This window comes from Oryzias latipes, chromosome 8, assembly GCF_053564925.1.
Source record: "Oryzias latipes strain Hd-rR chromosome 8, Olatipes_Hd-rR_3.1".
Lineage (NCBI taxonomy): Eukaryota > Metazoa > Chordata > Actinopteri > Beloniformes > Adrianichthyidae > Oryzias > Oryzias latipes.
This window is the reverse complement of record NC_136244.1, coordinates 16,634,652-16,648,099: the sequence shown is the minus strand read 5'-3', so window position 1 is coordinate 16,648,099 and position 13,448 is coordinate 16,634,652. Positions and strand designations below refer to the sequence as shown.

Genomic DNA, 13,448 nt, shown 5'->3' with positions numbered 1-13,448 from the left:
CATTTTTAGTGGTACAATATATACATTCGAATAATAACATATCGTTATGATCATAACCCAAATGGATTTAAACCCATCAGTAGCAGTCAGTTTTCTTCTGTTTTTAATTGTCATCAGGCAGATTTTGGACACCTATCTGACGTCATTTTCAGGCGCGCGTGGAGATTCCCTGTGCGTCGTTTAGCGTGTGTCCTCGCAGGTCACGTTTTTGGTCTGCTGGTGTTTTCCAAATCAATCCGCCACAATGTCACGCTTTCTGGGTTTGTGTCGATTCGGACTCAGTTCTCTTCAAAGGTCCAATTCCCGAGTAATGTCACGAGGACTGAGCAGCCGCACCATGTCGCTTCCACTTGCTAGAGGTAAGATGTGTTCGTAAGCTAGCAGAGTTAGTTAGCCTAGCTGTTGAGTTGACAGCCTCAGCATCCTAAAGTTTATCTGGAGCAAGTTTATCTGGAGTTGGTGCTCATGCCAAAGGCTTGACTTGAAGCTGATGGAGAAACATTTGAGATTTTAAATATATTCGAATGTGGGTAAATTAAATTACTACAACTACGGAAGCAGTAGTGGGTCAAACTTAATTAAACATTGTTTGGGTGGTTATTGGCAATTGCCACAAATGTTTGTTTGCACTTCCATCGAGGTTGGCCAAACTAGTTTTTGGGGTAGGGATGTCCACGCCATTATCTAAAATGATATCCAGCCCACTCATGATGATGGAGGTCAGATCAGAAACAGCTTGGGCAGAGGTGACCTTGGAGAATTGGGATACCTTTTTATTTATTCTATTTGCTCCACAAGGCCTCTTGGATGTTTCTTTCTAATTATAAACACTATCTAAATATTGCAGTTTAAGCTGTTCTGTTTGGTTAAGAAAATATGATACAATAAAGATTTTTAAATAAGCTTGTTTGTCTGAAATGCTGATCTTCAAGTTGTTTTTATTCATTTCTTTGCCTTAATTTTCCCTTTTGTCAGATCTACAGGCTTTGCAGAAGCGGCACTGTCAGCCCAAGTTGTGCAGGTTGCAGGGGTCTTGTCACGTCCTGAGCCAGCAGTCTTTCTATAGCACTCAGGAAGTTGAGAAAGAGCCTGAAGTGGAGCCTCTACACACCATTATAAGTGACACTGAATCCGTGCAAGGTGTCAAATCAGCAGCTTAAAATCTCCTGTAACAATGATGTACACATTTTCTCTTCATTCCCTAATGTAGTGATCTTTTTCTGTTTTCAGGTAGTTTTTCCAAACATGAATTTCAAGCTGAAACAAAAAAACTCTTAGACATTGTTGCCAGGTCCTTGTACTCAGAGAAAGAAGTAAGAGAAAGAAGACAGCTTCGCACTGTCTTTTTTTTATTTTATTTTTTTTTATTTCGTTCAACATGTTTACTTGTCATTTCTTCAGGTGTTCATCAGGGAGCTGATTTCTAATGGCAGTGACGCTCTGGAAAAGCTGAGGCATAAACTTATCACAGCAGGAGGAGAAACGGCTCCAATGGAGATCCATCTGAAGACGGATGCCGGAAAAGGCACCATCACCATCCAGGTACTGTGACTCTAATGGTTAAATAAAAAATATGATTTATAAGAAAAAACCTTTTTAAATAAACCACAAAAAAACCCATGTTTGCTCCTACAAATCAAAATGGTTCTGGGGTTGGGATGGTTTTAGGCCGTTTGTTATTTCGCTGCCACCTGGTGGATAAATGTGGTACAACATGCTGTACATCTGAGTTTTTAGGATTCTTTTTTCTTTTAGGATACAGGAGTTGGCATGAACAAAGAGGAGTTGGTGGCCAATCTAGGTACTATCGCTCGCTCTGGTTCAAAAGTGAGTGTGCTTTCTTCACAAATCAATTATAGTCTCCATCATCACCACATTTGTTTTTCTAAAACATTGATGAATGAAAATCACAAAAGACTAAAGGAGAGCAACCATTAAATCAACAAGACCAACAAAGGAATGTGACAAAGCATGACTCGGAGGGAAAATGAATTGGAAGAAAATCCTTTTTCTTATCCTGTTTTATTCAGACCTTGCTCTATTTTATATTGTACATATACACACATACATGTGTAAAAATACACTGCATAGTACACTATAAAGTAACATAAACTATCCCTGTACCTTATAAAGAAAAATGTGTTTGTTGTATTTTGAACACATACTTTACTTTAACTTTAGTTGATTGTTATTTTTTGATGATGAAATTTTACCGTTTATTTCCGACCCTCTACTTTGAAATAGTTGCATTTTGTTTTGGAAGCTGAAAAATGTTTGTGTCTTCCGTTTGCGGCATGTGAACCGTTTCTTGTGCTCTGCAGGCGTTCCTGGATGCTCTGCAGAACCAGGCAGAGGCAAGCAGCTCCATCATTGGTCAGTTTGGAGTTGGTTTCTACTCGGCGTTCATGGTGGCTGACCGCGTCGATGTCTTCACTCGGTCTGCAGATCGGGATGCACCCGGATACAAGTGGTCCTCCGATGGGTGAGTCTAATGACAGATGCTTCTAATGAAAGACCCCTTCCTTTTGTTTTAGCTGTAGGCACTAAAAATTCCCCCGATGTGAGAACAAATGCTTAATTTACATGTTTTAGAAAGAATATTGTGCAAGATTGCATTTATTGGTTACAAAGACGGTGAATAACCTCTGCCTTGATGTTGTTTTCTCCGTCAGCTCTGGACTTTTTGAAGTTGCAGAAGCCAGTGGAGTCCAACAAGGAACAAAAATTGTGCTGCACCTTAAAGATGACTGCAAGGAGTTCTCCTCCGAGGATAGGGTTAAAGGTAAAAATGGAGTTGTGGGTAAATTATAATATCTTTCTTCTGTCTAACAAAATGTTGCCTTTTGTTTTTTTTACAGAGGTGGTGACAAAATACAGCAACTTTGTCAGCTTCCCTATTTTCCTGAATGGCCGTCGACTAAACACTCTGCAGGTGAGTTGTTATTGGAACTTTATTGGTCTCAACATAAAAGGTGATTCTCTTCTCATAACTCCTAAAGGAAAAACCTCAAATTGAAATGATGAAATTGTTGTGATGACATTTTTAGTTTGAATTTACTTGTTTAGAAATATTGCTTGCTCACGTGTAACACCCTTTGTTTCTGTTTTTAGGCCTTGTGGCTGATGGAGCCTAAAGAAATCAGCGACTGGCAGCATGAGGAGTTTTACCGCTACATCGCTCAGGCCTACGATAAGCCCCGGTACACGCTGCACTACCGAGCCGACGCCCCCCTCAACATCCGCAGCATCTTTTATGTCCCTGACTCGGTGAGAAGGTCACTTCAAGGTCCAGGATGTGACCAAAAAGACATTTATACTTGGAGATATGAAGGTTTTTGTGTGACGGCTGAGTGAACGTTGATGTCAACAGAAGCCCAGCATGTTTGACGTGAGCAGGGAGATGGGCTCCAGCGTGGCTCTGTACAGCAGAAAGGTTCTGATCCAGACCAAAGCCTCTGATATTCTTCCTAAGTGGCTGCGCTTCCTCCGAGGTCTGTATTCCTCCGAGCACTCGTGCATCATGGAGAAAAGGGGGCGGGGATTTGGATCGGTGGTTATTCTTTCGGTTTGCAGGCGTGGTGGACAGTGAAGACATCCCTCTGAATCTGAGTCGAGAGCTCCTGCAAGAGAGCGCCCTCATCAGGTACAGCAGCAAAATCCAAAGATATTTATGGTACTTTTTCCCAAACCTAACTCCAAGGGGCAGCTGTGGCTTTAAAGTCCCACTCTGACAGTCTTGTCATCTACTTTGAAAGTCTTCTCAGGGGACTTTTAATCATGAGAGGGTCGCTTTTTGCCAAAATCAAAGAAACCTGTGTCATTTTCTAGAACTAAGTCTATGTCCCACCAAACTCCCCAACTACTAAAAAACTATATAGTGCTGGACTATCTAGTGCCCTGGACTTTGAAAGCAAATCGGACACCATGATCACTACCTCTTTTTTGTTTTTAAATGCAAATGACGACGTCAAAGTGAAAATCTCATTGATATGAAATATGAGTCATGACCATTTATGAATCCACTCTGTTCTGAAGATGAAAACGTTAATGGTTTAAAAAAAATACTTTAAACATAATTTTTTTTCACAAAAATGTTCAAACGCAATGCATTGTGGTTTACATTCGCCAATCTAGTGAGCATCGATGCACACTGGATTTTCGCAGAGACTTCTGGGAAATTTGTAGGGCACTCGATTTAGGAATTGGAGATTCGGACAGCACAACAAAATGACAAACGCACTATATAGTACACTATGAATTGATGAGTGAAGGAATTCGGACACACCTATAGTTTCTAAAACATGGCATCTTCTTTGGACGATTCGACTTCAGCTCAGTTATGGATTAATTGTTCCTTTAAGCAATTTCTAATACAGATTTGTTTGTTTTTTCCACCTTTGGGTTTAAAGTAATACTTATGTGAACAGTTGCAGATTTAAAATGAAAACGAGTTGTTTGAAAAAATCTGTTTAAATTCAAATAATGTCCACCTGTAAATCCAATTGAATCATTCATTTCTTTGCCACTAAAAGTTGTCCTTTTCCCCCATAAGCCAGGCATCCGTGTGGATATCAGGTGTCAGATCAAACATGTGGAATCCGCTCTTTTCTTTTGCTGTCCTGTAATTTTTGACTGAAGCAGATCATGTTGAGGTTTGACATGTTGGGGACGTTTTTGTGCAGGCATGAATTGAGATCTAAAAGTGGTCACCAAGGTGACCCAAAACATTCATGAAGACAAGGACACTAAAAATGTTCCCTTTTGAGTTTAATATTAAAACTTTAGTAAAATTCCTATTAAACGTCTAAAAAGTGAGAGCCCTGACTACATTTGAATAGTTGAACAGAGAGCGGTTATTTATCGTGATTTCCTGTGTTCCATCAAAGTTGGCTCTCTGGTGCTGACTGCTCTCCCGCTGCCTCTGCAGGAAGCTTCGGGATGTTCTGCAGCAGAGAGTCATCCGCTTCCTGCTGGACCAAAGCAAGAAGGAGCCTGAGAAATACAACACGTTCTTTGAAGATTACGGTCTGTTCATGAGGGAGGGGATTGTCACCACCCAGGAGCAAGACATCAAGGTGCCCGCTTTCTATTTGGACTCTGAAGTTGGAACAGAAAGTGTTGTAAAGATTCTTTTTAGTTTGATTAGCGTTTTGCTGCTTCTCTGTAGGAGGACATCGCCAAGCTTTTGCGTTTCGAGTCATCGGCTTTACCGGCCGGCCAGCAGACGAACCTGATGGAGTACGGCTCGCGTATGAAGGCCGGCACGCGCAACATCTACTACCTGTGCGCCCCCAACCGACATTTAGCAGAGCACTCGCCGTACTTTGAAGCCATGAAGAAGAAGGACATGGAGGTAAAAACATGGAGGTTTTTGTTTTAAACAAAGCACTGGTTCACAACTGGGGTTGTCTGAAGGCGCCTGATCTCCGTCGTTCCACCATGTAGGTGCTGTTCTGCTATGAGCAGTTTGACGAGCTGACCCTGCTCCACCTCAGGGAGTTTGACAAGAAGAAGCTCATCTCCGTGGAGACGGACATCATGGTGGATCACTACAAGGAGGAGAAGTTTGAGGACAGCAAGCCAGGTCCGTACCATCCCTAGAAGCCGGGCTCTCGCAGACCTCTTTTGTGTCAGAGCTGAAAGGTGAGCGTTTGTCCTCCGCAGCATCTGAGCGTCTGACACAGGAGCAGGCCGACGACCTGATGGCCTGGATGAAGAACGCTTTAGGTCCTCGAGTCACGAATATCAAGGTAAACGTGCAGATCAGGAATCACATTCAGCATTTGAAGCTTTCCGCTCTCCTCCTTTTTAGCCAAAACGGTAAATAAATTGTTCCTGCTCTGACCCTCAGCTGACTCCTCGTCTGGACACCCACCCCGCCATGATCACCGTCTTAGAAATGGGCGCCGCACGCCACTTCCTGCGCACTCAGCAGCTGGCTCGCAGCGCTGAGGAAAGAGCCCAGATCCTGCAGCCTACACTGGAGATCAATGCAGGGTGAGAGCCCCGCCCACATGTGGTCCTCCACTTCTGTGGATTTGAACAGACTTCTGACTTTTGCTTCTATTTTAGACACGATCTGATCAAGAAGCTGCACACGCTGAAGGACTCAAACTCTGAGCTGGCTGTTCTGTTACTGGAGCAGGTGCTGCGCTTTACCTTCAAGCGTGGATTCAGAACAGGAGCTTTAGACGAGAAACGTCTCAAATATCCTTGTGTTTCAGGTTTATGACAACGCCATGATCGCTGCGGGACTGAACGACGATCCCAGACCCATGATCGCCCGCCTCAACGACCTCCTGACCAAGGCTCTGGAGAAACACTGATGGACAAGCGAGTGTAAAGATGAAAAACTTTTCGCAGTTGGAGGGCCAATCAGGAGTGTCATACGTGGAGAACAAAAGACTATTTAAAGCACTTTTTCATCCCTGAAGCGCCATAATCTCATTAGTAGAGCATGTTGATGCTTGAAAGGCAGTTTTCCTGTTGTAACTGTACAAACTGCTCGTGGTTATCTGGCTGTGTCTGTAATCCTGCCGTCAAGCCCCAGAAAGAGGCTGAATGTCCTCCTGACTCTACATCCTCTGAAAGATCAGCAGCTCGTGTTAGAGGTGAGAACATTGAAGTGATGCAGAAACCTGAGCTGTTCATACCACAGCTTGTTTTAGTGGAAAACGGCTCAATTTGAGGGTTTAATAAAGACAAACCGCTTATTTAAACACTTTTTTTTACTGCATGTTAGCAGAACATCTGTGAGCATCAAAACATTAGAACTTCAGCTTGTAGTCGTCCTTGTTTGTCTCAGACTCAACAATCAGATGTGGACTAAGTTCAGTTGAAGTGATTCTCTGCTTCAGCAGCAGCATCCCAGCATGCTCAGTCCATGGGAACCATGTTCAGGCACTTGGAGCCAGCAGCCCGGGTTTCCACCGCGTCAGCCGCCTTACAGCAGGGCGAAACCTTTGGCAAGAGGGCCACAAACCCTCTTCAGCGTCAGGAGAGCTTGTCAATGTTTGCTAAAAAGCGCTGGGCCCACCATTCATCCAGATCCAAGGGCACAAAACCTGACAGATTCGACAAGTCAGAGGAAAACGTCTGGTCAGTTTTCAAACAAATCCAACAGCTTGAAAGGTTTTTGTTGCAAAACTGTTTGACTTACAGGTTTGTGGTTAAAACAATCAAAACTGACTAATTTAAAGGTTCAAATAGTTAAAATGGAAAAAAATTCCTTCTGATTCCTTTCAATGTAATAAAATTCAACACTCAATTTTCTGTGCTTACATAATATTTTTCCCCTTCTGTATTTGAGTTTTGATAGGCTATGTTATTAAAGTTGATCTAAATTGGGGGTGTAGTTTCTTGATTGACAGTTCAGTCATCAGCCATGGAGTAACCTTGAAAAGTCAGATTTAACAAAAAAATAACTCAAACATAGGTGAAGTAACCACACACTTTGTCTATAGACATTTGCTGAAACATGGCCAATATTTTTTCTGTTTACAAAACCTTAAGGTGAAAGAAAAAATACGTTCTTATAAGTATTTGCAGAAAAAGCAGGTCATTCCCAGTAAAGTTGTAAAAGAAAAAAGCAAAATGTTTAAAAGCATTTGCAGCCCCCTAGTGGTTGAAATGAGGAACTACAAGACGACATTTGTTGCGCAAGCAACTGCTCAGATGAATGACTTTACATCGTTCATTCTGCTGGTAAAACCAAAGTATTAATGAAACAAAAGACAAAAAATCTGAAATTCCAAAATGATACTTTAAAACATTTCTTAAAAGTCTGTTTAATTTGACATATCCAAGTTTTTATATTTTAAATGTGACTGCCCCCTTGTGGACACATCGTGAAACTCCCCCCAAAAAACTTGTATAAGTTAAAACTCGTGTAATACTCCATTTCTGCTTCAAAGTACTTTCTGTGATGTTTTTAAAATATCCCTTTTTAATTAAAATGTAATCAATGCGTGATGCTTATATCTTGTATAATATATAACCCTTGTCATTCTTAAAGTTGTGCTTCTGACTTTTTCATTAAAAAAACAATCTGTTAACAATCTAGCATCTTTTTTTCCTGTAACGTCACCTGAGACAAAAAGCAGAAGAACCAGCTGAACTCACCATCAATGTGCGTCCCTGGAGTTGTTTCTCTGTAGTGAACAGCTCTTTGGGAAACCTCCACCTCCTCCTCCTGCTGCTGCTGGATCACCTCCTGCCAGGCTGAAAATGCAGCTCCGTCAGTGCAGCCAGCATAAACACCAACAATAAGCCCATCTTTCCGGGTTCAAAGTCCCCACTCCGATCCTCTTTTAAGCCATTTTTAAAAGCGTTCCCAGTGGTTTTGTAATTATACAATGCCTTTTTTAGTCTAAATTTAAAAATGTCTAGTTTTCTTGGACATAGTTTCTGTAGAGCAGCAGGATTTCATTAAAAATTTGCCTCTGAATTATGGGTGGGATCATTAGCGTGGAGTAAAGTCTGCCCCATTTCCCATCATCCCTTTGTTAACACGCTCTTCTGCTAGGTCACAGCCCCTCACAACCCCAACCTAACATTAACGGTGTAACAAAAATGTCATTCTTGCTCATTCACTTTAGCACAAGTATGGGTATTGTTTATCCACCCCTCTCCAAGAACATTGGTTATGCATATCTTGTATGTACCCAACTACGTGCACAAAGTGAATGAGTCTGTATGTGTGAACATACTTCAAACCTGTAAATAGTTGTGTGCACACTATTTGTTGGTGTGTGTAGGTTTGTGTGTGTAAGAACCAAGTCATGCTATTTACTTATGACACTTATGTTATTATCTCCCCCATCTTAACCCCTTATCCCCCCCATCTCTAACATCCCACTCTCTCTCTCCTTCTGTCTTCTTTTTTTCCATCCGGTCCAACAAGGAATACATGTAAATATAAACATTATAAATAAAGCTTAGCCTCAAATACAAAAAGGGTTTATACAAATATACCCTTAGTTTGTCAGAAGATCCATAAACTCCTATTGTAGCAGTAAAATCTGTCCAACAAAAGAGGCCTCCGGCTCTGATCTGCTTGCTCAGCTGATGGAAAAAATAAAAAAATAATTGGAGCTTTCCATCTGTACAGTTTTGAGTCAGATGCCAGACGTACATGGATCTATTTTTCTACAAGCGGATGCATCAGAATGGAGTAAAGCAGAGAGCTTGTGGCTTGCCGTTGTCACAACTTCAAGCTTTTTTAAACAGCATTTCTTCATCCTGCTCTTTATTTACAACTATCTGAAGAAAGAAATACTCAGAAATGCTATCTTGATCTTCATTTTCTTTATACATGTCATTCACCATGAGAAAAATCCCTCACGAACATGTTAAAAACACAATTTTCATTGGAGTGGGTCTTAAAAAACAAAACAAAAAAAAGCATCACACCCACCATAGCCGACCAGTGATGTCCACAGAGGCAGCTGCACACGCTGCAAATGTTTGTATCTCAAATAAACACACAGCGTGCAGATTAAATGCCTGCAGGTACGTTGGATTTTCAGCCACCTGTGAGGGTTCCTGGCAAAAAGTAAATCCCCCTGAGGGGTGGGGGGGGTAGGTTTCTCCTTTGTGCCCTTGTGTGTTCAACTGCAAGGTTAGCAAAGTTGTTTATGAGCTGCTGGGGCTGAGCTTCAATGCCAGCGGCTAAGAGGACACAGGAAGTAAGACGGGGCCGGCCCAAGTGAGTTCTTTTTTTTTTTTTTTTTTGGTGGTGGGGGGGGGGGGGGGGTACAAAGAGATTCAGTGAATGTTCAAAGGAGCCCCCACACTTTAAAACTGGGTCACTGTGTGATTCCAAACTAAAGGCTTCATCTTCTAGTTTGAACAATGATTCTTTCCTCCCCAATGAGAGGCCGAGGTGTTGATATCAGAGCCCGGGTGGCTGTTTCTGTCAGCACGTGTCGCTGGATGTGTGTGTGTGTGTGTGTGAGGGGGGGGGGGGGGGTGTTCCCTGGTTGTGGCTATCAATGTTGGAGCAGCTGTGCGGGCGAGGCTGGTTTGGAGACTTTAAAAACGCCGATAGTAAAACTTCGGCACTTACAAAATGACAAAAGGAAGGACAGGTGCCTGGGTGCAGAGACAAATGTTTCTGGTCCTTACCGGAAGATATGAACGTGACATTCTCCTCATGGAGGGGGGAGAAACTTTCCTGTCGACTGTCTGCTGGGAGAGCCGGTGCAGGATGATGGTACTTCTTCCCATTCTGGCTTTTGAAAACTATCCTGGGTGCAGGGAGGCTGGTGGATGCAAAGAAGGTTTTTTTTTTTTTTTTAAAATAAAAAACAACAACTTTGTTTTAGAGCAGAAAGTGTCCTAAAAAGATTTGAGCCGGCCTTTGATCAGGTGTTGAAAGCAAGGTTGGCCTAGCAGGAGTTGCAGCAGCTGCATGACCGACCATGTGCCAACAAGGTCACATACAAACACACTCAGGGCCAGGCTGGCTGTTTCAAAATCACTAAAGCGATCCCACTCACTCAGAGGCAGCGACGCATCTTTAATTTGCAGCAAGTAAACATCTCTCAGAAACCGTCAGGAGGGCGCAGACTTACTCAGGCATGTTCCAGGACGTCTGTTTATGTTTGAAGTCACTTGTTTTGCTGTCCGGCTGCTGAGTAGGCCCTGCAGAGACAGCCCTTTAAAGCCCCATGTGCTTAAAGGAGTGCGTAAAGACGCCGGAGACTCACCTGTCCGTCGCTGAGTGGCCAGCTTACTAGGACCCCTGGTGATTGTGTACATCATTTACTTGCACACGTGTATAAGTTGGCACTTACGAAATTAAGACGCTTCAGGGGGAAACATTCCTAAACAATAAAAAAGATCAAACTGTCCGTGCTGAGAAACTTAGTGCGCAGAGTTGACCTGAGAGACAAATCTGTTAGGAAACCCTCAGGGAGCGAGCGCCGCGCACTTCTCATCCAGCTGCTTTTACGCATCCCAGTCTGCGTCCTTAATCTGTCCCCCACGTATTCCTTCACCTGCTGTCCAGATGTCCCCTAGGCTCAGAACATGCAGTGGCTCCAGCGCGTAGGTGTCCTGCTCAATGTCCCAATGTCACATAACCTGAAACGGCAGCGGGCGCTCGCCGAACACCGACGGAACGCGTCACTCTACGTCCTCACACGCCTCCCCGTGCGCCTTAAAGAGACAGCGTGCCGCCAATGACACAACATGTTGCGCCTTTAACGCAAGAAAATGACATAATTTGTTTAATAAGTTCTTTTGATGAGGGGTGGGAGGCTTAAAGCACTTTCTTGGTTTGGAAAAAAACATCAACAAAGCTTTAAATGCAAATTATCTATTTTTGTGCGAACAGACACAACTGCAGACTATGAGGATTATTAAATGACTCAAACCTGGCAGTGTTTGAAAGGTGGAGGTGGCACCCATAACATGACTGATGTATGGGTGCGTCCTGAGGTTTAACATGAAAAACCTGACAGTTTGAACATAGACCTATTCTGATTTAAAACCTATGCCAGTGAACCCGTTTTTAACCCTTGTGCTATCCTAGGCACTTTAACATTGGGAGTTGGGTCATCTAGACCCACAGTGCGCTGAACCTTTTTTCTTCAATGATTTGTGATCTTCACTGGTGTCCATGGATTACATGAAATCTTTCCACCTTTATCCACCTTTGTCATGGTAGGGAGAACACGTCAATATAAGGGTGGGGCCATCTAACTTGAATGTAAACATGTACCCTAGGTAAACCAGTGGTCTGTTGCCACAATACACACAGTTTATTTAAAATAATCAAATGACATGTTATTATGGTTCCAACTCCAATAAAACTCTTCACAGTGTCAGGGTTCTGACTTTTTCCTTAATAAAGAGAAGAACCACACAGGGGATGAGAACCTTTGCTAGACTTCTGCAGGAGAATCGGTCTTTGACAGCAGGAACTGTCACAGAGGAGTTCTGCCTTCTCAGTGTATCCAGTCTGGTTTTATTGGTGGCCAGCGTTGATAACATAAAAGTGGGTCATTCAATCAAGCAGTACAGGAACATCATATTCTTGTATAATCAGAACTTTTCAGGTCAATGTTTTCTTACTGAAAGATAGGAACATATGGTGATAATAGCGTGTAAGCAAATGAAAAAATTACTTAACTCTAACACACAGGTTCATTAACAGAGGATAAACACAATTTGAGTTTTGAGCAGCATTCTACCATCTAAAAAACATTGCCAAAATCAAAAACATAGTGTCAAAGCCAGACCTGGAGATACCTATTCCTGGATTTGCCTCCAGTAGGTTAGATTACTGTCACAGCCTGCTCACTGGCCTCCCCAGACGAGCTGTAAAACAGCTTCAGTACATCCAGAACGCTGCTGCTCGTGACCTGACTAGAACCAGGAGGTACCATCACATCAGTCCTGTGCTCAGGTCTTTGCACTGGCCTACTGAAGCTCACAGAATAGACTTTAAAGCAGCTCTGCTTGTTTACAAGTCTTTCCATGGCCTTGCACCAAAGTACATCTCTGACATGTTAGCGCCATATGAGCCATCTCGGACTCTGAGGACCTCAGGGACCGGCCTCCTGCAGGTGCCCAGAGTCAGGACTAAACAAGGGGAATCAGCGTTTCAATCAAATGCAGCTAAAAGCTGGAACAGTCTCCCTGAGGTTGTGAGAAAGGCCTCTACTCTGCCAAGGTTCAAATCTAGACTCAAAACATTCCCGTTTAGCCGTGTATATAACTGAAGGGTCCTTATCGACACCTCTTTTCATTTTCTTTTCGTTCCTTTCTTTTAAAGCAAATTTTATAATTATCATTCCCGTTTTTAATCTTTAAACTGTTATGTAATGGGATTTTAATGCATTTTCCTGTTTTGTGAAGCACTTTGAATTACTTTGTGTATGAATTGTGCTAAACAAATAAACGGGCCTTGCCTTGAGCTCGTTTACTGTGAATGTGAATTTAATCTGACCAGGATGAAGAAAATACAGGATTGGTGACAGCTCCCTTTCAATTTTCACCTAAATCTCCTTAAATATCAGAAAAAACACACATTGTTATGCATTTTGGGTAGCAGCAATTACCGTAACAACAGCCAAAAAACAAAGAAGGAAAAAATTGGAAAACGGGAGCCACATTTGACCCATTGGTTCTCCAGCATTAAAGGTTGGAGATATTACAGATCTTGCAAGACAAACCTTGTGTTAAGGACGGGTTTGGTGCATCCAGAGCGCAAATATGGGTTTTGCTCTTTTTTCTTTATGAAAAGGTTGGCTATAGGGCTACTGGTTCAAAATTGGTATGAATGTGAGTGTGCATGGGTGCACAATTGTTGTCCTGCGACAGACTGGAGACCTGACCAGGATGTACCCTGCCTTCACCCACAAGTGGCCGGAATAGGCTCCAATGAATGAATGAATGAATGAATGGGACTTCCAGCAAAAATGTTTTAGAAAACACAGAAG

At 42.6% G+C, this 13,448-nt stretch overlaps 2 protein-coding genes across 4 annotated transcripts; one reads left to right on the top strand and one right to left on the bottom strand.

The window, feature by feature from the left end:
• The first annotated feature begins 94 nt into the window (after nucleotides 1–94).
• On the top strand, nucleotides 95–7,348 carry trap1 (TNF receptor-associated protein 1). The gene is made up of 18 exons (XM_004071432.5): nucleotides 95–359; nucleotides 976–1,140; nucleotides 1,231–1,313; nucleotides 1,402–1,542; nucleotides 1,756–1,827; nucleotides 2,322–2,482; nucleotides 2,673–2,782; nucleotides 2,859–2,932; nucleotides 3,112–3,267; nucleotides 3,371–3,491; nucleotides 3,574–3,643; nucleotides 4,928–5,075; nucleotides 5,168–5,353; nucleotides 5,446–5,584; nucleotides 5,665–5,750; nucleotides 5,852–5,997; nucleotides 6,073–6,145; nucleotides 6,225–7,348. The coding sequence occupies exons 1-18, from the start codon at nucleotides 245–247 to the stop codon at nucleotides 6,324–6,326; spliced, it is 2,148 nt and encodes a 715-aa protein (XP_004071480.1). The 5' UTR covers nucleotides 95–244; the 3' UTR covers nucleotides 6,327–7,348.
• On the bottom strand, nucleotides 6,711–11,140 carry LOC101156014 (MAPK regulated corepressor interacting protein 2-like). 3 transcript variants are annotated; one of them, XM_023957554.2, is made up of 6 exons: nucleotides 11,001–11,136; nucleotides 10,710–10,826; nucleotides 10,575–10,644; nucleotides 10,126–10,262; nucleotides 8,122–8,220; nucleotides 6,711–7,064 (listed from the first exon to the last, which is right to left on the bottom strand). In XM_023957554.2, exons 2-6 carry the CDS (start codon nucleotides 10,762–10,764, stop codon nucleotides 6,994–6,996), a joined length of 432 nt encoding a protein of 143 aa, XP_023813322.1. In that variant the 5' UTR covers nucleotides 10,765–10,826; nucleotides 11,001–11,136; the 3' UTR covers nucleotides 6,711–6,993. The 3 variants fall into 3 exon arrangements, with proteins under 3 accessions (XP_023813322.1, XP_023813324.1, XP_023813323.1); XM_023957556.2 differs by having other exon boundaries at nucleotides 10,934–11,082; XM_023957555.2 differs by having other exon boundaries at nucleotides 10,710–11,140.
• Nucleotides 11,141–13,448: the final 2,308 nt, after the last annotated feature.